This window comes from Xenopus tropicalis, chromosome 3, assembly GCF_000004195.4.
Source record: "Xenopus tropicalis strain Nigerian chromosome 3, UCB_Xtro_10.0, whole genome shotgun sequence".
NCBI classification, from domain to species: domain Eukaryota; kingdom Metazoa; phylum Chordata; class Amphibia; order Anura; family Pipidae; genus Xenopus; species Xenopus tropicalis.
Window position 1 is genome coordinate 20,940,623 of NC_030679.2, and position 22,769 is coordinate 20,963,391.

At 39.1% G+C, this 22,769-nt stretch overlaps 1 protein-coding gene across 7 annotated transcripts in view; it reads left to right on the top strand.

Moving 5' to 3' along the window:
* Window positions 1-1,784: 1,784 nt before the first annotated feature.
* The window catches only part of camk2a (calcium/calmodulin dependent protein kinase (CaM kinase) II alpha), a 106,570-nt gene continuing 85,585 nt past the window's right edge, over window positions 1,785-22,769 (top strand). For 6 of the 7 annotated variants that reach the window (XM_012958394.2, XM_031897527.1, XM_031897528.1 and 3 more), the window contains exon 1: window positions 1,785-2,435. In XM_012958394.2, the coding sequence (XP_012813848.1) occupies window positions 2,374-2,435 (62 nt within the window). In that variant the 5' untranslated portion in view covers window positions 1,785-2,373. 7 annotated transcript variants of the gene reach the window in all.

Here is a 22,769-nt window from a genome sequence, read left to right on the forward strand (position 1 = left end):
TCAGATTTACCGTCTTGCACTGGTACTTGAATATTATATAGTGATATAATTGTTGAGTTCTGAATAAATCAGATATATATTAGAGCATGATTAGCCATAAACCAATCACTGACTGTTTATAGGTTTTGCAACATTTCCCAATAAGTCACTACTTGCTACTCTTATTTTGAGTACATACAGGTATGGGATCTGATATCCAGAAACCCATTATCCAAAAAGTTTCAAATTATGGGAAGGCCATCTCCTATGAAGTCCATTTTAATCATATCTAGTTATTAAAAAATATTTTCTTTTTCTCTGTAATAATAAAACAGTACCTTGTACTTGATCCCAGGTAAGATACATGAATCCATATTGGTGGCAAAACAACCCTATTGGGTTTGTTTAATATTTAACTGATTCTTAACAACCTTATGGTATGGAGATCCAATTAGGAAAATATGGGTATGTTGTGGGAATGAACTGATTATTTCGGGCATGACTAGAAATGCGGCAAATAGTTAAACAAGAGGGAGTGGGCAGCTCTAGTAATGAGCGAATCTGTCCCATTTTGCTTCGCCAAGAAACGTCAAGAAAATTTTGCAAAACATATGCATGTCTTTTTTTGTGGCTCGCCCCTATTTTGCCATGATCACGGGCATTTTGACACAACTGTCCCCAATTTGACAGGACCACACCTGTTTAGATGTGACCGAGTCTGTTTTGACGTGACCGCACCCAATTTGACTCAACTGCAACTTTTTTTTTGCCGGGTGACAAATTTTTACACGGCAGTATTGTGAAATGCGGAAATTTCACTGGGCAACCGTGTCTTGTGAAAAAATTCGCTCAACCCTAGCCAGCGCTAGAGTTCCATGTGTTAAGGGTGAAGACACACGGAGCTACTAGTAGCAGCTACTTGTCGTGGCTACTAAAATAGTCAATGCTGATCATTTACTGATAATTGCCTCTACGTGTGTTTTAGCAGAGGCAATTCTCAGTATTGTCTATGGCAGGGGATTTTCTGGCGATTAGTAGCCATGTAGCTGCTACTAGTGTATGTAACTGCTACCCAGTGTCTTCACCCTAATTGTCAAAAGAGTTTCCATTTCAGTGCAGGAGCCATAAAACGGTCTGGTGGGGGAGAACAAAGTGGATTGAGTAATTACAGCACATGGAACCAATTAAATTATGTTAATTTACTATGGACTAAATTTAATAAATGGGAGGAAGATGATCTCTTTGGCAGCTGGTCTAATAGTGATTTTGCCACCAGGCAAAAGTTTATATATTGGCCAAAATAATGATATCCATTTGGTGAGCATCGATGTAACACCGATAGCAAGTATATTTATTACATTTTTATTCCAAGCTGCTGTGAAATGTCTGACATCCTGAAAAGGACATTTCTGCCCCAGCAATCAACCCTGCAGAATGAAATCTACTCTGAAACAATTTGATACCTGTTTTTTGTACAGTATCAGTCTTTGTTGCCATGGTAACAACATCTTGTCTTCTTAGGGACAAACTAAGAAACTGTCGTTACCATGGAGATGTGTCAGCCAAAGCAGAGAAGGGTCACTGTCCAGGAAAATTATCTTGATAGATCTGAGATGCTATCGTAAGATTTTTATTTGCCTGTTTGTTTGGCTCTTTTTAGTGTTCTGATCATTCGTTTAGGCTCCATAATTTGAGATTGTAAAAGTCAAAAGCAATTGGGAGGGGGGGCAGATGTTTGGGAAGTAGTTGCCCTGACAACAGGAGTTAGGGCGTATCAGAGGGTGGTTGCTATGGAAATCTGGATGCTGACGACGGCTGGTAAGGGAGGACAGGCTAGCTTCATGCTTAACTGCAGGCTTGTCAGTCAGAGCCCGTGCCATCCTCACCTTCAAGATAACAGAGAGCACCTAGCACAGCCTAAGAAAGATAGAGGGATAACAAAGCAAAAGAAAGCACAAAATAAAAGAGAAGAAACTGAAGGATACAGAGGCAGCTAGACACAGATAAGCAGCACTGGAAAGGTGACCGCTGGGAACAGCCAGGGGGGAAAAAGCAAGATACATAATTTAATAGAAACATTTCTTGATATACTGCCTAAAGAGAGAGACTGAAGGGCAAAGAGAGAAGGACAAGAAGAAAAGAAAGATAAAATAAGGCAGAGGGGGGGGTGAGAGATTTGTGCAGAGGGGAAATAGAATAATAGAGTTGAGGGAAAGAGAAAAATTAAAAGGGGGGAGTTTAAAAGGACCTTTGCCACCCCCCATACTGGCATATAAGGAAATAAAAGCACAGCATTAGCAACAAAACCGGGGATTAAAGGAAAGAAGGCGAACAGCCACCCTCAGTGCTCTGTCATTATCCCACCACTCTCGAGGCAACTGGGGGGCGACAGGAATGGCCACGATTACCTGCACGCGATTCAGCGAGGAATACCAACTTTTCGAGGAGCTGGGAAAGTGAGTTGCACAAGCTTTTATCTCGTATCATAGGTCACTGGTGACTTTGCTAGCAAAATTGCTTTAGATAAATATATATAGTTATTTTTCTTTTCAGTTCAAATGATTTCATTGCAATTAAAATCTTAATTTGTGTAGAAACAGTTTGCTAAAATGCAGGTTGTGTGGGATTACAGTATAACATAACTACAGGGTGCCTCTGTACCGATCAGCTGCTTTATAATACAGAAACTTACAGCAGCCTCTTCCTGATCTCTCTATGACATGTGCATAGGATCTAGATTTACACTGGTTGCATGGATGAGTAGGCTTGCAGATATATATATGGGATCAGTTATCTGGAAACCCATTATCCAGAAAGCTCCAAAGTATAGAAGTGCCATTTCCAATAGTCCAATTTTTGACTGATTTCTTTTTACTCTGTACTAATATTAATTGCTAAGCAAACATAAGTACATGTTGTTGAAAAAATTATAATAGTGTTTGTTTACTTTTAATATTTTATTAGCCTTAGATACTTAAATTACACTAAGACCCCGTATACAGAAAACCGCAAGTCCCAAGCATTCTGAATAACAGACCCTATACTTGTATAGAGTATTGTATTTGTGAGCCCGAGTATGATATTGTAGCATGACTGTCATCACCTTGTCTATTTGTATATCGTGTATGGCACTGCGTCTTCATTACAAGTCAAGTGCTCCCATTGCATAGAGTCTTAAGCGAGGCAGCTCTGCTGTTTGGCATCGGACTGTCAGGCATAGCGAGGAAAAGAGGAGAAACTGTTTGGGTAACATGCTGTGTTTATTGGAGGCAGGCAGACAAAAAGGGGGAACCTAAGCATACTGTAATGGTGCAATGGATTGGAGGCTTGATAGTATTCATTATGGCAAGGCATTAGCAGCAGTGATTCATATCTGCGCATATGTGCGAGCCCTATCTTTTCATGGCTCCTTATAGGAAATTGTTGCTGGCATATGTTTAGCGCTGGAAATTGGCTCACTTAAGCATCAAGGACACCTTAACCCCTTCAGCTGATAGCTAGTCAAGTGCAGTATTTTAGCTGCTAGAAAAGAATGGGCATTTACTAAGGGGAACAGACAGGACATTGCCTTCCCATTGCACCAAGCTTGTTCTTTATATAAAGGATATTATCTTCACATAATGGCCTGAGGTCATTATGGTGAATAGTAAAGTAGAGGTGCCGGCATATATTTATATTTAATTAGTAGGCAATGACAAGATCTACATTCACAAATGCAACAGCCATAAATAATATGGGTATATATATATATATATGTGTGTGTGTGTGTGCACCTTTCAGCTTCACCTGTACTCCAAGCAGTCATTATGACTTTCTAGAGCTTCAGAAAGCAGTAGTTGCATGCAGAGAGAGGGAAGAGTTAATGACTTTATTATTGTGAACAGTAAAGCAAAACTGTAAGAGGGAGTATGGCTGTAACCGCAGGGTAGGCAAGAGGGTGTCAAGGAAGGAGCTGTAATTGTGGGATAATGTGTATAGTAAGATACAATGGTACCATGGGGAAGGCCCTGCAGCTGGGGCGAGGTTGTATAGTAAGGCAAGGTGATATTAGGGAAAGGGGTTGTACCTGAGGTGTATAGTGTGTATAGAAAGGTTAAGATGGTGTAACCAACCCTTGATATGATGCCTCTGCTATCTGCAATCTCCAGCTGTTGCCTTAATTTGTTAAGGGATCCTAAGTACTGTTGGATAGTAACATAGAGCTGCAGTAGGCCTGTTAATGGGATCATTTACTGCTTATATTGGTCCAAACTCCTGCACCATCCAGCTTGGTTCTGACACTGCTTAAAGGCCGTCCGCAGAATGTACTGGTTATCAAATCCTTATGGAGAGCCCCTTGTGGGTTAAAACATTTTTCTCTTAATGGATTTGGAGATTCTCCAATGCAGGATAATGATTTAGAGTAATGTTTCCTTTACTATCCCAATATTTGCATCCTTTCAGCTTTATTGTTAACCCCTGCCTGACTGTTTCTGAGCAATCCCTGTGGCTTTGGAAGGGGTTGGACAGAGTAACCTGAATCTGATACTCCCCTTGCTAGAAGGAATCTTTCTGCAATTGTTTCTTCCCTCCCACTGCAGTGTAATGAAATCCAACACAAAAAAAGCCTTAATGGGAGACCCCTTGCTGTTCTCCTAAGTAGCCCCCCCCCCCCAAACAGCATTCCCAAGATATCGGATTGGTACTTTGCAGGGAATCCTGATGGGTCATTTGCATCTTGATCAATCATGCAGAGCATTCTGCACATAGTCTTTTGAAAAGAAATGTAGACAGTTTTGTTTTCTGTACGTAGGTATATAGATGATATTTCTGAATCAGACAACCGGAATACAGTCTATTTGGATATCCACAGCAGAGCAACCAAATCAAATTAAAGTGGACGCTGGCTTGTATAGTGCCAGAATAGCTTTTTAAAGTCCCCCAGCATTTACTGAGCCACCCAAAACCAACACAGGGAATATTGGAGATACAAAGCAATTTATAGAGATAAATTATAACAAAATGGTAAATCCCTGGGTTCTGAGACTGTTCCCAAGGGTTTAAGTTTACTTTGTGTACCCAAGCCTATTTTTACAAACATGACTCAAAATCCATAAAATGATTGCATGTAGCAAGTCTCTGAAAAACAAACCTGTGAAGCTATTTGCAAAAAAAAAATCTCTTGTTGCCAAGCAATGAAGTTCCAACCTCACATACTTCATTTAAGTGTGATTATTAGCGCTAAAAGCTTGTACTTGTAGCATTCTTGGATTCACTGTCTTAACGGTCCCTGATGTAATTCACTATTCATTATTACTAGATATCAGGTCAAGGGTGCCCAACCTAGGCAGCTACATTCTCTAGTATTCCACCGCATCTGGACCATATTCCTAACCCAGATGAACTGCTTAACTTTTGCAGAATCTAAGAAGCAAAGCAACAAAAATATAGTTTATAACATTTTTTAAAGCTTAAAAGACACACAAGTGGGGCTTATGCAGAGACAAGAGATCCTCTGCACTCACCCATTATCAATATATATAAGACATTAAGATATTCTGTGCATTAAGCTACTAAGAAATGCCCTCCCGTATAAACAAAACAGGGACTGTTTCTCCATATATCCCAATGTATTCAAGCTGGCCAACTATATCAATGTCTTTCCCCCCCAGTTTGGGCGGTCCTACACTTACCTTTATCTGATTCTAAGAATTATACTGCTTCAATATACATTTAAGGTTGTGGCAGATGGGGAGATTAGTCACCGCACGACAAATCTCCCTTGTTGCAGGCGACTAATCTCCCCGAAATGCCATCCCACAAATAAATCGCCGGTGGGATGGCATAAACGGCACCAAAATCACAGAAGTTTCCTCTCAAGGCAACTTCGCCGATTTCGGAAAATCGCTGCGCCGCGTATCCCATCCCACCGGTGATTTACATTCTAGCCGGTGGGATGCCATTTCGGGGAGAATAGTCGCCCACGACAAGGGAGACTAATTTCCCCGTCTGTCACGGCCCTCACAAAGGGACTAAGTTTTACCTGCAACTTGATTTTAGAGTTAAAACTCCCAAATGGTTGCTTTTTTATTGCCCACCACTGGGATCACCTGACTGTAGCTGGGAAGGATGGGAGCTACATTCTAGAACTGCCACTGCTCCTGTATAAATTATAGCAAAAAAACAAAAGTTATATTTACTATTTGTATGTATGTATGTATGTATAGTCAACTATCCCTACAAGAAGAACCACACAATGGTCTAACATAGTACATCACAATGTTGATATTCATATATATTATTAATATTCATTGATAGCCATTGTAGAAATAAGCTAATCCGAGCAGCCCAAACTTCTCTTATACTGGGGATAGACTTCGGTTTGAGCAGTTGCTCCCAAGCCAAGTGGCAGATACAAGTGTCTGGTTTTGTTTTGGTTCCCTGGCATCTCCTCCTTGTATTGGCACATTCAGCACAGCTCTAAAGAGAGAACGCCAGGGTGCATACTTATATGATATCAGAAGCACCTCAGATGACTTCCTGTGATTCAGAAGAACATTAGTTCTGCTCTGAACACTCCTGAACATATTTTATGGCTTAAACAGGTTACATCATTGACTTTGCAACCAACAAAAGTAAATCTGTGCCTTGGTCTTTGAGCCAATACCAGATGACTCTGTCCTTAAGCACAAATTGTATTGACGCTTGCAGAATTCCATCTGTTTCTTTAACCAGTTGAACTCAAAGGGGATTGCTAAAGTCTTGTCATGTAAAGGATTGTCCCGTGCATAAACATAACAGGGTAATGAATAATTTAATAAGGAGAATGCAGGATCTCAGTTATGAAGAAAAGAATGGCAACACAAGAGGTTAAAGGGGATATAATATAAAAGATCCATTTATTTCAATATATTAAAGAGCAGCACTGTATATAATGCTATACATGACCATGGTGGATAATCTGCCTGGAAGCCTGCTCAAAAAACTCAATTTTGTCTTTTAGTAAACAATGAAAGTGTAAATATTCTTGATGGTCAAGGCGTTCTCAAAGATATATTAGGGAGCTTTAAGGGAACAGAAACACCAAAAGTAGTCTTTTTGAGGCAAACACACCTGTTGTACCAGTGCAGGGCAACAGAGTATTATGTTGCAATTACTTTTATTTTTGGATGTTACTGGAAGTTTGGTGCCTTTTCGTAAACAGGAACTCAATGGGTTACTTAAATTTAGAAAAAAAATACCGCTATTCCAGATCCATTATCTACAAATGCATTATCCAGGAAGCTGTGAATTATGGGAAGGCCATCTCCCATAGACTCCATTATAAGCAAATAATTCTAATGTTTACAAATTATTTAATTTTTCTCTGTAATAATAATAAAAAGATATCTTGTACTTGATCCAAAAATATAATTAATCCTTATTGCGGGCAAAACAATCCTATTAGGTTTAAATAATTTCTTAGTAGACGTAAGGTATAGAGATCCAAATAACTGATCCCTTATCCAAAAAGCCCCAGGTCCTGAGCATTCTGGATATTAGGTCCCATACCTGTACAGCATTGCTGCGTCATTTTTGAGTCAGAAAGGAACTTTTGATTCAAATTGTAGAACTTCTCCCTGGGCCAAAAATCTCTGCTCTACATTTTACTTTGGTGCATTAAATAGTCTTTGAGATCGCACTACAAACAGTTTGCGGAATTCTATATTATGTACTTATAAATAGTTAATTTGCTAATAATTCGCTAATATTAGCAAATTAACTAATAATTAACTATTAATTTGCTAATAATTAATGTGCTCAGAAGTCAATTTATTGGTTGTCAGAAAAATGTACCTACAGAGTAAAGGGGTACAAAACACTGCAAAGCTTAACCATACCTATCTCAGCTGTTGCTGGTCTACAAAATCCCAGAACAATTTAACATGTAATGAAGGTTGAGGCATACTGGGAACTGTAGTCCAGCAACATCACGGTTGAATTATGAAAGCAATATTGCACAATTTAATTTTTATAAAACTATTCACCAAATCTCCAGGGCCAGCAGCTGCAATCAAATGCAAAAAATCATCCAATGAGAATCTCAGCTGATCAGTGTAAATCTGGCTGCCTGCTCTTTGTTCCTGCAATTGGAGTCTGTCCTTTATCCCCAGTGTCATATAATAAAGAAACAAATGACATGATTATCTCTATACAGAAAGATGCCTGACATAGTGCTGGGAATCAGCATTTTCATTGGTCACTTCTCTTATTTAAAATGAGATTTTTAGTCAGTAGAATGCTAAGTGGTGAATTTTTTTGCATCTATAATTCCGTTTTTCAACAACTTCTATAACAAAACTAGAGAGCACAGTGGGGCAACCTTATGATTGGGTTTACAACCCCTTTAAACTCAACACTGCTACCTTCTCTGTCGCACTGTTCTGCATGGTCATTGCCAGATACATACATTATATACATAAGTATATAAGTACACATAAGTATCTTTGTATGTATTCAAAGAGATTATTTTGTTACAAATAAAAGTGGTTATATAATGTAAAGTCAGAAGGGGGTGCAAAAGCCAATCAGAACTTAAGAACTTAAGCATGTTTAGCAAAGTTCAGCCATTTCTTCTGATCTGAAATAAATGCCTTTGTTGGAAAAAGCTCAACTACAATTTTTAGCATTTTGTTAAATAATGGCACAGGTGCTACTGTAAACTAAAGTGCAGTTGCCCATAGCAACCATTGACAATAAGTTAATTCCTTGTTCAACTTAGAGCCTATCTTAATAAATCAGCTCCATAATATGCTATGAGCCATGTTCAATTTCATGAAAAAAAATATATCTCATGGTTAATCATATGAAAATTCAGTTAATGAGAATCTGCAGCTGAATAAGGAGATACAGTCTCTTAAACGACTGGTTGCTAGGGTAATTTGGAGCTTAGCAACCAGATAGCTGCTACTGGACAGCTGGAAAAGCTGCTGAAAGTGCTAAATGATTCAAAAACCACAAATAATAAAAACAGAAGACCAGTTGCAGAATGTCTCAGAATATCACTCCCTACATCATGCTAAAATTTAATTAAAAAAACACCTTTAAGGCATCTATAAAACATTTACATATGAAATAAACCCAAAGTAATTGCTTTGCTACTGATATAGATTTGTGCAGCTTAGTTACCATCAGGTAAAATATACTGTTATTATTACAGAAAAAAGAAATGATTCTAACAATAAGAATGGTTCCAAAGGACTCCATGGAATATGGCATTCCTGTATTATAGAGATTTCTGGAGAATACATCCCATACCTGTATATGAACACATAGGTGTGTGGTGTCTTTAATGCCATTTCAAATCAATTGCATCCATAGATCCAACCCACAGAGGGAAGCCCGGAATTACTGACGGCTCCAGGCTGGAGTTAATTCTTACACCAACCAAGTTATAATATAAAGGGAGTCAGAGCCATAAGCTACAGGCCAATAAACATAAAACTAACCCTAGAGCAATATTGAAAGATACATATATGAAAAAAACAGTTCCACCAGTCCTCTGATCAGTGTTTATAAAGTAAAGCAGTCTGTGCTCTTTATCCTCCAAAAAGTGCTGTGGCATCACATCTGTGGCTGCAAGTGGAACGCATTTTGGAATGTAGGAGGGAAAAAAATGTTGCACAAACAGAAGGCTACTCCTACAGCTCTACAGTGCATTGCATCAAATAAGATAAGCACTCATTTCGTCCATCTTTGTAAGTGCATTACTTACATATTTTTTAAATGAAACAGGTTTACACAATGAAGGTAGGATACCCCTGTTTGTTAAATCCTTATTGCTCTCAAATAAAGACAAAAAAGACACGGGCGACAAAAAAATTGCGCAACAAATGCGTTTCATGATTTTTTCAGCATTTCGTGAATTTTATGTCGAAGCGAAACGGGACAGATTCGCTCATCACTAGTCCAACTCCAAACCTGTATGTGTGCCCTTGGTTTTGTGTGCTCTGTGAATCGTATGATCCCAGGGGGCCCTTAGTACTTAATATAGCAGTTTTCTAACTAAGATTACCCAATGGCACATACTACTAAGAAAGTATATTTTTTCTAAAACATGGTTTATTTGAATGAAGCAGGGTTTTAAATATGGACCGTTCTATGCAATATATTAATAGAGACGTACATTGTTCGGGGGTATAGAATTCCTTTAAAGTTGTGTTTCAGTCATGTATTGGAGTATAACCAGGCCACTTACTCTTGAGGTCTTTCATGTCACTACCTGGCACCAATGTAAAAAGGAGATTAAATGCATACTGTGGAAGTGAACAAGTTAAAGTATGAAGTGAGAATCAGAGCAATGAACTAAAATACGGCTGTGCTACATTAAACGTGCCCAAGCTCCCACGTGTAGCCGTGGTATGCACTACAGATGGAAGATGCAGCAGTGACCTTGAGAGCTAGTGACTAATCATAAAATGCCCAGTGTCACCTTGAATAGCTTTTATTAAAGTGCTAATTGCTACTTGTACCTTTAACCTGCGACACGACAATGACTTGTTCACCAACTGCTGACTAATGAGTGACCTTCTACTTTACTATTAACCCTTGGGTGTGACTGCAGTGCTGGAATGTCATTATGGGAATGGTGAGGGGGGGAAGATTCTAAGAGCCCATTCCATTATGGGAGGTATGATTGGGGGATTTGTAGATGGATTAAATTCTAAAAGTTAAAATATGTCATATCTCAATATCTTAGGTATGTACATCATAATCAGCAGCCTTCTTGAATTTGCTAATCGATAATTCCCAAAATGCCCAGGCTGGTCATGTTAAATCTGTGACCCAAAATGCCCAAGTGCCCAAGTGCCTAAGCTGGACCTTTTATAGTTACATATAGTTACATAGGGTTGAAAAAAGACCATCAAGTTCAACCCATCCAAGTAAACCCAGCCCACACAACCCACACCTACCAATCTATACACTCACATACCTAAACCATATATACAACCACTAGTACTAACTGTAGATATTAGTATCACAATAGCCTTGGATATTCTGATTGTTCAAGAACTCATCCAGGCCCCTCTTAAAGGCATAAACAGAATCTGCCATTACCACATCTCTAGGAAGGGCATTCCCCAACCTCACTGCCCTCACCGTGAAAAACCACCTACGCTGCTTCAAATGGAAGCTCCTTTCCTCTAATCTAAAGGGGTGGCCTCTGGTGCATTGATTGTTTTTATGGGAAAAAAGAACATCCCCCATCTGCCTATAATCCCCTCTAATGTACTTGTACAGAGTAATCATGTCCCCTCGCAAGATGTATAGATGTATATATAGAGAGAGAGTGAAAGAGCTTTCCGGAAAATGAATTTCTGAGATGCCTCCTATTTTAAGCAAATAATTCTAATTTTGAAATTTCCTTTTTCTCTTTTTCATTGTAATAATAATGATAAAACAGTACCTTGTACTTGATCCTAACTATGCTGTATGAATCCATATTGGTGGCAAAACAATCCTATTGGGTTTATTTAATGTTTAAATGATTCTTAAGATTAAGATCAGGAAAAGATCCCATATCTGGAAAGCCCCTGGTCCCACACATTGCTGATTCCTATACTTGTATATACATATTGCAAAATAATGCATAATTCCTGATTTGACATCCATAACCATATACATTATATATGTGTCTTTTACTGGCCATGCGCAGAAGAGGTCCATGCCAACTGCACCTCCAGCCAAGTCTCGCTCATAAAAAATTGAATTCAATAATTACAGCCAATAGCAAAAGAAATATTATAATCCATTTTACTGTATTCTATTAGAAATTCAAATTTTTGCTAACTTCAGATGGCAGCAACTCACTGCGGGGGATACTGGAAGGTATAGTTCAAATTAGTGGAACTGTGATGAATTCACCGAACAGTTAAAAAAGTTATAAGCTAGAATTCTGTATTTTTGTGCTGTTCCTGCAGCATTATACTTGCACCTACCAAACAGAATGCTGCTTGCTTTATATTCTAAAATACCAACATATGAAACATCCCTTTCAATTCTATTGCCAAAAGATTTTCTATTAAAGCAAATAGTTAAACAAGGGCAGTTTGTCTTCACTGTATAGCAACAGATTGTGTTTATCCTGCAGATGTACTGTTGGTGGGCACCATAGTACTTGGCTTAATGGCAGGAAGGCGTTCATACTGTGCAAAGTGGGAGAAGCCATCTGTGTTGACAGTATTGCCATGTTATGGATGCAGTGGATAGGAATTGATCAATGTACAAAAAAGCCCTGTCATGTGTGATTTCTCTTTTCACTTTTCAGATTAGTATTGGGCCTCATTTATCAAGACTGAGCAAATTTGAGACTGGGCAGGGACCTATGTTGACCAATCAGTGATTAGCCTTTTTCAACCAGCTGCAGGTAGAACAAAGAAAGCAAAAGTGGGGTACTCTATAGGTGTAAAATTGACTGGTGTTGATATATGCGACCCACTATATTTGTGCTCATTAAATCCCAAATAAAAATATGTTCTTTCATATCTAATGGTTGGGATGTAATGGTATGGTGCCTGCATTGGTAAACTGACCTCATGCATTTTGTTCCTGTCGGCAAGATATCAAGTGTTAGTTATTTTGCCTTAAATGTGCAGTAAAAACAACAAATGTACAGTAATGATAAACTGATAAACTGCACCAGGATTGGACAAGCCAGAGTAGTTTAATCTAGGTTAAACTATGACGTTTTGTCATTGCTCAGTGGGCGCACTGTTTATTTTAGTCAATAAGGTAAGAATTATGTGCAGTGATAGGTAAAAGTCATTTGTAGGAGACTGGGGAAGTGCTGTGGAACACCAGTAGGTCAGCCATGACATAGAGCAATGGGTCCCATGGCATGGATTATGCACAATAGAAAGGTATAAGGAGAATGGTGCCATGCTGCAGTATCCAGTAGGACAGTCACTGACATAAGGGAAGAAGGGCCCACAGGAACTGGGGTCAAGGCAAGAATTCTGCTTTATGAATGGTAAAAAGCATCCAAAAGGGATGCGGACATACTTGGTGTGCCCCTTATTCTGGAGGGCCTATGATGCCCCAGTCTGACAATACATGGCATTTATACATCCTCAGGGCTTCTGGGAAATACTGCACTAAGCTGTCTGGGAGCCCAGAACCCTTTATTTTAGCTGATTGCAAATAATGCCATATTTTGTGTTCCTACTTACCTTAACTAATCCCTGATTCCCTTTCTCTCTCAAGCAAAATGACAGCAGAACAGTATCACTTTATCTTCAGGTTTTCAATTTGTAATGAAGAGAATGTTTGTAATAACATTCCACTTTATCATTCCCTTGGCAATATTTGCACTTTTCTCAAGAGCTAAAGATACCTAAATATATCAATTTACTCTCCTGTTCTTCTCATGGCACATAGTACCATTGAATTTTTTTTTTTTTGGGGTGGGTAGAACTTTTAGCTACCAAAATGGTCTCTGATCTTCCCCCCTTCAAATGTATTATTTTTAATTAAGGATGCTACATATTTAAAAGTATTACTAATCTCTGAAGTCTAAAATATAATTGGTGGTTCAGGCTACGGTCTTATCTCTTTTAAACCAGACACATATAATATCCACATTTTGCATTTTGGACATCAGATCCTACACTGATATGTTGTTCTCTGACATATTTGTATTTCAAAGAACTTAAACTCAAGTTCTAATTGTAACATTGCTTTAAGAAAAGGAAAAAAATCTTAATAAATACAAAAGTATTGAAGCATGCTGTTTGCAGATATACACTCAGTTACAGCATTGTAGAAACTCTACATTTAAAGGAAAACTATAGCCCCACAATAAGTACTTAACAAGTATCCTATTAAGTGGCCTATTAAACAATATTACCGAACCGGAATATAAATATATATCAGTAAATATTACCCTTTTACATCCTTTCCCTTGAGCCACCATTTTGTGATGGGCTGAGTGTTCCCTCAGAGATCACCTGACAGGAAATAATGCAGCTCTAACTGTAACAGGAAGAAGTGTGGGAGTAAAACACAGAAGTTTGTCTTATGTGACCTAACATGTATGCGTGCGTTTGGATTGTTTGTGTGCACTGTAAATCGTATGATCCTGGGGGAGGCCATTAGTACTTAAAATAGCAATTTTCTATCTAGGATAGAAAGATTTACCCAATGGAACATACTACTAAGAAAGTATCTAGTAGAATTAAGTCTAAAACAACTGGACTTTTCTGAGTTTTTCGTTTCACCACTCATCCAAGTGGCTTCTTCAGTTCAAATGACTGGTAGGGAATTCCCCGGTATTTAAACCCTTGATGGTAGCACAGTCACAGACATCCAATCACAATGGTTCCATTGAACTTGTTCAGTTAGGTGTTAGCTGAAACTGAAAGGTGTGAGAAGGTATGATCCAATCACAATGGTACCAAGATTCTCATTGATGAAGGTGTTAATCCTTCAAAGTACATGACTGGAAGTGTGAACTGTTGTGAAACTGCCGGGGTAAGGATGTCAACGCGCCATTGTATGTTGGTGACAAGCGGTGTCTCAGGCCCCCTCCTCTGTTCAGGGATGGTTTTTCCAGGCTGGCATAAATGGCCTCTTTCACACCTCTTTCAAACCATCTGTCCTCTCGGTCCAAAATATGCACGTTACTGTCCTCAAAAGAGTGTCCTTTTTCTTTGATGAGTGGTGAAACGTTTTCAAGAAAAACTCAGAAAAGTCCAGTTGTTTTAGACTTAATTCTACTAGATACTGTATATCATGACCTGGATAATTGAGAATCTTCATAGACATACTAAGAAAGTATATTTTTTGAAAATGGTAATTGCCTTAACAAGGATACAATTGACTTCCACTCAGTTAAGCTGCCTTATTATATTATTAACGTTGGAAGTACAATTTCTAGCACCCAAAATCTTAGCAACCACTACATTTGGTCCAAGAGTTTGGTGGGGACCATAGATACACAAATGGATTTTTTTATAGGGAAATGCAGAGGCCTTCATAAGATTTTGCAATAAGGTAGTTTACAGTTTGTCCACTGACATTTATTCATCCTTGGAAAACTAGATTGTAGAGTTTTCTGCGTCTTCAACTATGCTCTCTTAATCCAGTAGGGAGCAGTGATATCACAGGTCGCTAAATGACCCTAGCAAATGGGCAGGGAGTTGATTGGCAGACAGCAAAGGAAATAGAAGAAGGATAGAAGAAAACAAAATTCTAATACAAATGCTATAACCTTAAGGGTTAGTACACTGGGGGACTGCTTTTTAAGCACCTGGTTTTTAGTAGCCCAAAAATTCAATCGTTCCAGGGCAGCTCCCATAGACAATAATAACCTCACAAGTGATTGTGTCGGCGATTGTAAGGCAATATTTACCTAAACTGAGTACAGAGATGCAGAATGCTGGAACCTCTCATTCACATTATAGAGGGTTCACTTAACCAAAGCATATAGATTGCTTTGGCATACACAATTTTTTTATTGTAATTGTGTCTTTCAAATGGAAATTTCTGCAATCTGCAATTTTTTGCATTTTGCAAGTTGCGTTCTGCATTTCTTGTATTGCAGCAGGACACTCTTTTTGGAATGCAGAGACATGCTGCTTGACCCTTAAATAGAATGATACTGCACTCTGCTTTTCGTGCCGGATTGAAAGGCTCAAGTGAGGCTAAGTGAGCACTAATTGTGGGTCGCCATTAGCACTCAAGCACTTGGAATAAAGTAAATGACCCCTAGGGGCTGATTTACTAATCCACGAACGGTCCGAAGGCGTCCGAATGATCGGTATTTTGCGATTTTTTTCGCAAATTGTCGCGACTTTTTCGTAGCATTACGACTTGCGCAAATTGTCGCGACTTTTTCGTAGCCTTTGCGCCGAGTACGAAAGTTTCGGATTCATTCAAGCTTCAGTATCGTGACTTTCCTTGGGCCAGGTTGGAGCTGCAGAGTGCCATTGAGCCCTATGGGAGACTTTCCTTGGGCCGGGTTGGAGCTGCAGAGTGCCATTGAGCCCTATGGAAGACTTTCCTTGGGCCAGGTTGGAGCTGCAGAGTGCCATTGAGCCCTATGGGAGACTTTCCTTGGGCCGGGTTGGAGCTGCAGAGTGCCATTGAGCCCTATGGGAGACTTTCCTTGGGCCGGGTTGGAGCTGCAGAGTGCCATTGAGCCCTATGGGAGACTTTCCTTGGGCCGGGTTGGAGCTGCAGAGTGCCATTGAGCCCTATGGGAGACTTTCCTTGGGCCGGGTTGGAGCTGCAGAGTGCCATTGAGCCCTATGGGAGACTTTCCTTGGGCCGGGTTGGAGCTGCAGAGTGCCATTGAGCCCTATGGGAGACTTTCCTTGGGCCGGGTTGGAGCTGCAGAGTGCCATTGAGCCCTATGGGAGACTTTCCTTGGGCCGGGTTGAAGCTGCAGAGTGCCATTGAGCCCTATGGGAGACTTTCCTTGGGCCGGGTTGGAGCTGCAGAGTGCCATTGAGTCCTATGGGAGACTTTCCTTGGGCCGGGTTGGAGCTGCACAGTGCCATTGAGTCCTATGGGAGGCTTCCAAAATCATGCAAAGTCTGAAAGTTTTGCCCGCCGTTTACAAGCGCTCAATACTTTTCACGCAAGTTGTAACGGCTATGAAAAAGTCACGACAATTTACGATAAAGTCGTAACGGCAACGAAAAAATCGCAAAAATACGAAAAAGTCGCAAAATGTTAGTTTCCAATATCTAGTAGAATTAAGTCTAAAACAACTGGACTTTTCTGAGTTTTTCTTGAAAACGTTTCACCACTCATCCGAGTGGCTTCTTCAGTTCAAATGACTGGTAGGGAATTCCCCGGTATTTAAACTCTTGATGGTAGTACAGTCACAGACATCCAATCACAATGGTTCCATTAAACTTGTTCAGTTAGGTGTTAGCTGAAACTGACAGGTGTAAGAAGGTATGATCCAATCACAATGGTACCAAGATTCTCATTGATGAAGGTGTTAATCCTTCAAAGTACATGACTGGAAGTGTGAACTGTTGTGAAACTGCCGGGGTAAGGATGTCAACGCGCCATTGTATGTTGGTGACAAGCGGTGTCGCAGGCCCCCTCCTCTGTTCAGGGATGGTTTTTCCAGGTTGGCATAAATGGCCTCTTTCACACCTCTTTCAAACCATCTGTCCTCTTGGTCCAAAATATGCACGTTACTGTCCTCAAAAGAGTGACCTTTTTCTTTGAGGTGTAGATAGACTGCTGAGTCTTGTCCTGAGGAGTTTGCCCGCCTATGTTGGGCCATTCTCTTACAGAGAGGTTGTTTTGTCTCACCAATGTATAAGTCTGAGTACCATTGTGATTGGATCATACCTTCTTACACCTGTCAGTTTCAGCTAACACCTAACTGAACAAGTTCAATGGAACCATTGTGATTGGATGCCTGTGACTGTACTACCCTCAAGAGTATAAATACCGGGGAATTCCCTACCAGTTATTTGAACTGAAGAAGCCACTCGGATGAGTGGTGAAACGTTTTCAAGAAAAACTCAGAAAAGTCCAGTTGTTTTAGACTTAATTCTACTAGATACTGTATATCATGACCTGGATGAATGAGAATCTTCATAGACGTTAGTTTCCAATCCGAATTTTTCCCATTCGGATTCGAATTCGTGGATTAGTAAATCAGCCCCCTAGTGTTTATTTGTCTATTTATTTCCTTTTTTCACGCAATATGCCACACCCTCGTACCTATAGTTTATTATGGGAAAAATCAGAGGAAAATAATATTTAAAACTGGAGTGGTCATTTACTTTACCCCTGAGTGCAAGTTCTAGAGTGCTAAGGGATAGAAACTTTCAATCCAGTTTGAAAAGCAGAGCACAGTGTCAAATGGCACAGCCGGCCCTGTTGTTACCATCTGCCGTAGGGTGACACACAAGTTATGGGATGGGCTGGATGGTTTTCCTTCCAACAATATATGTTTCTAATATCTGATGAAATAAATTTAGTTACCCTTTATTAAAGAAATGGCAGCACATACAATCAAGGTGATGTTCCAAAGTGTAATACACCCCTGGGCACCTCTGGTAATTTGTTACAGTGTTTTTAGTTTTTTTCACTTTACCTCCCCCTGATGGTCTAATTTGGTCATTATTTGACTTAGTTTAGAAAGAACTGGTCAGGGATCTTTAAATGGCTTCTTTAACACATTCTTCCAAGTAACTTTAAAAACATAATGTCGCATTAGGCTACATTTATGGTGAAAGCTTTCAGAGGGAGCAACAGTAAATAATTATTCTTTATAAAGGTGCAGAAAGCCAAAAATTATGGAAATTTGTTCAAGGTTTTTATTCCCATGATGGTTACCAAGGTAACAACTGAAATGTTTAATTATAAAACACTTTCATTTCCAAGTACAAGATCCTACATACCCATACACATTGTAGATAGTTTCATATGTATTTTGATTTCTCTGTTGGATACCATTCTGTGTGTGTAATTTTTTTAATGTACTCTATTCAATTTAAAGAATGCAATTTTCTTTGTACTGAATGTTAGAGACAAGGAATGGAGTTTTTAAAGAAGTATTCAGGGCAGAATTTCTTCATTATTCATAAAAAATAAAAATCTCAAACTGTTTCAGATTTATACAGCCATTTCCTTGGTTTGGATCCACCATTACTGAAGATGAGCAAAACAATTATGCAAGTTTAGATTTTGATTGGATACAAATTTTGATAAATATGAATATAAGAATTTGTCACATCTTTTTAATACATACTTTCCCTATGCGTCATTGTCATTAGAAATGACTGTGGGAGCAAAGGGGACAAGGATAAAATGTTTAAAGGTTAAATTAAGGTTTTAAATTAAGACACTTTCATGTGTATGACAAATCAACCCTTAGGGGGAGATTTACTAATCCACGAATCCGAATCCTGAAAGGGAAAAAATCGTATTGGAAACGAAAATTTTGCGACTTTTTTGTTGCCGTCGCGATTTTTTGTCGTATTTTGTATTTTGCACGACTATTTTGTCGGCGTGGCGATTTTTTCGTATTGAGCGATTGTAAACGGCGGAAAAACCAATCCGAAAAAAGTCGCGACAAATACGCAAAAGTCGCGACGACGACGAAAAACTTCGCAAAAATACTGATCATTACGAAAAAACGCATTCGGACGCCTTCGGACCGTTCGTGGATTAGTAAATCTCCCCCATAGGGGTAAATCTGCCCCTTAGGGGGGGGATTGTTTTTTCCGCTGTTTACAATCGCCCAATACGAAAAAATCGTGACGGCGACGAAATAGTCGCGCAACATACGATAAAGTCGCGGCGGCGACAAAAAAGTTGCGACAAATACGAACAAGTCGCAACGGCGACGAAAAGACGGCAAAATTTCCATTTCCAATCAGAATTTTTCCCTTTCGGGATTGTGATTCGTGGATTAGTAAATCTCCCCCATAGGGTCACTAAATGAGTGGATCTGGTTCAGATTAGCCCTTCACAGGCTGGGCCAAACCAGGTTGATTCAACTGATGTCTCTAGGGCCAACAATCAAATCATCTTTTGGGTCCTGGAAAACCATCAGATGAGGACCACATGAATGTGCTAATGCACTCCTCACCTGGGTTTAAAGTTTAATGTACAAATTAGTTAAGAATATTGCACAAGTGGCACAGGAATAATGTCGTTATTGATTAGGGCGCATTGAACAGACTGAATTATGGTTAAGGAAACAAGGAGCTTAGTAGTTGTGACTCAGAAGAATTGATTGTTGGAGAAAGCATGTAATGTGGGTTCGATAATTGGCTGAAAGTGTTTGATTATAGAGATATTAAAGAGGCATTGAGACCTTGATAGAAAATACCATATGGAGAAACGAGCTAGAATTTCTATTTCTTACATGCGTGCTGTTGCTCTGAATTGGCATAGAATACTAAAGTATACAAGGATGAGAACCTCTGGTGCATTTGTGATGATTCATGTGTCCTTTGAAAAGGAGATATCACACAACAGGGAGCAGGACTTCTGAAAGAAAAATTAAAGGTGATATGAAAGGCTGGGCATATACTGTAACTGGCACATACTGTAACTATCATGACTTCAGTTACAGTAAGTTAGAAACATCTTTCTGTTACTAAGTGTGGAAAAAACCTACATGAAAAATTATTTGTGTAGTAAACCAGATAATGTCCCAATTATAGATAAATAACATTATTATAGCTGAATAAACGAGAAGAAACAAATCCGATCTAGGATGGCCCCTCAGACACACTGAATGCCTGATAAAATCTAAAAATTTATGACAAATGAATACAGTTTTTAATATCCATTCTCACCTTTTTACTTGAAAAGTCCTTTTGGCGCATTTATTTATTTTGGGGGTTCTCAATCTTTGATCTTATTGCTTGATTAGGAAATTAGCACTGCTGCATTTAAATCATGCAGTAAACTCCACATTGGAAGCTGCAAGAAGGAAATAATGTGAGCAGAGGTCTGGAATAATGGTTATTAGGTCCAACCCCCCCCCCAAAAAAAACTCTCCCCAAACTCACTAAAAAGTACCTGTGATTGCATTTATAACTCCCTTTCATTTGAATAAGAATCACAGGAAAGAAATTTTTCCCCCTATATGGCTAAATTGGGTGGGCGATATCATGCTATTTTACGGTATACAAAGTCAGAGAGGAGACTTCTTCAATAAGCCAATGCAGTCCTGCATCTGACTAACAGATAAAACCTACACACTCAACACCTGGCCAGATATCGGTCAAGTAGGGCCATCGTAGGTGTCCATACACAGGCAGATAAGCTGTCAAATTGGTCTAAAGGACTCGAATTGGCAGCTGAAATCTGCCCGTGTATGGCCACTTTAACAAATGCAATTTCTGTGTTAACAGAAAAACATATTTTTAATCCAATATTAGAATGAATGGAGCTTATAACGTATAAAACACTTCTTATAGTAATAGATTGTTGAAACGGACCAAAGACCTAGTTGGCCTTGAGTAGATGACACACATACATTTTGCTGTATTATAGGGAAGACAAAAAGATTTTGAAGACCCTAAGATGGTCCTAAATAATTTTCAATATCTAGAACATCAGATAGTGGAAAAATGGTGGCCTCTTTTGTAGGGTCAGTATCTGAGAATGGAATATAATTTATCTAAAACATAATTATTAAGTCAAGGCATAATTAAAAATTCACCTCTCTAATCAAATATATTGCTTGATGATGCTAAAGATTCCACAGAATGAAGAGGATTTTGTTAGCAGTTGACTTTCACAATTAACTTTTCTCTTTATGAGGTGCTTTTTTTCACTTGATTGACCAACTTCCTTCATAATGAAATATGAAGGCACATGTATGTCTGCAAGTGCAGAGAGCAAAGTGCAATTTTGACACAATTGTCATGTTTTTTTCCCATAAAAGCTGCATTTTTCCCAGAATTCCACTATCATTGCAGCTGCAAGATGCATGGTGTGCTAGTGATGTCTGCCCATGATTCTTTAGGTATGTGCGTGCCTACTGATGCTGGGTGCAAAGGGAACCCTGGAGCTACTGCCTGGTCAGGAGGTGGTGGTAGCTTCAGGGTTTCCCATGTGTAAATAGGCATAGCAGCACTCGATACAGAATGGAAGGCAGGAAGGGCTAAGGGCACTGAGTGCAAATATGAGAAAATGCAAGAAGTACATTATAACGCAAGCACCTTTAATAAAAAAGTGTAAATGGTTTAACGCACAACTGACTACAAGGAGGGTGCAGAGACTGCAGGTGTGGACATACTCTTTTATCTTACAGCCATTGGCAAAGTGGAGTTCAACACATAAAAGTAATACACCAAAGTGAGTTTTAGTGCACTTCAGGAGATCACGGTATATCTGTATCCCATAGTATTTAAGGTTTAATAGGTCATTAAGAGAACAGACAAGAGGTAAAGTTTCAGGTTACATCTAACCATCTTTCAAGCCTGTTATAGATTAAAGCTACAAGGGAAACAATGTGGGATACATAATGTTTTCATTACTTCCAGATACTAACATGGACACACAGTAATGGAGGCATGGAATCTGACAGTGTGTGCATAGCTACTGTATCTTGACCCTTAAATATAATTACAAGGAACAGTAAATAAGCAATGTTAAAGAAATAGATTGTTTGGCAGTAATATTAGCACCCCATGTTTTACAGAGTATGTGGATCCAAGCACAGGAGAAAACGTAGTTTTGATGTTGACCTTGGAGATCTTAGGTGGTATGGAATTGTGTTGAAGTTCTTCATATTACATTTTTTTTTATATTCCTCTGTAGCTTTTGCCATTTGGGACCAGTTTATAAAAATGAAAATATATTTATAGCTCTTGCAAAGTACATAGAGCAATATGAATTTACTCTAGACTTCTTCTTGAAATGATCTTCGAACTGAAGATTCAAGTGATCCATTCTCCTAACCAAGGGCTGCAACAGCTCTGCTGGAAATGAAGGCCACTTGGCAGCTTTGCAATTTTTTTTAAAAGACGTAGTTGTTAGTTATCCATAATGGGTCACTCAAGCAAGTGAAGGAACAGATTGTAAAACATATTGACAGTGATGTCATTGGCATGCAGATAAGTGCTTTTCAACTGTTTATTTCAGCTTAAATGAACCCTGATAGCTTCCTTCTGCCTATTAAGTTTGTGTCTTTGGTCAGCATGTGTTTTTCAATAAATGCATGAGCATATGTTATTCAGTACAAAGAGTGGCCTTCCTGAGTGTATAGTCATTAATTAGTACGTGTGAGTTGCCATACGGCTTCCTCTGCTGAAGCTGAATAACTACAACAGCGGTCT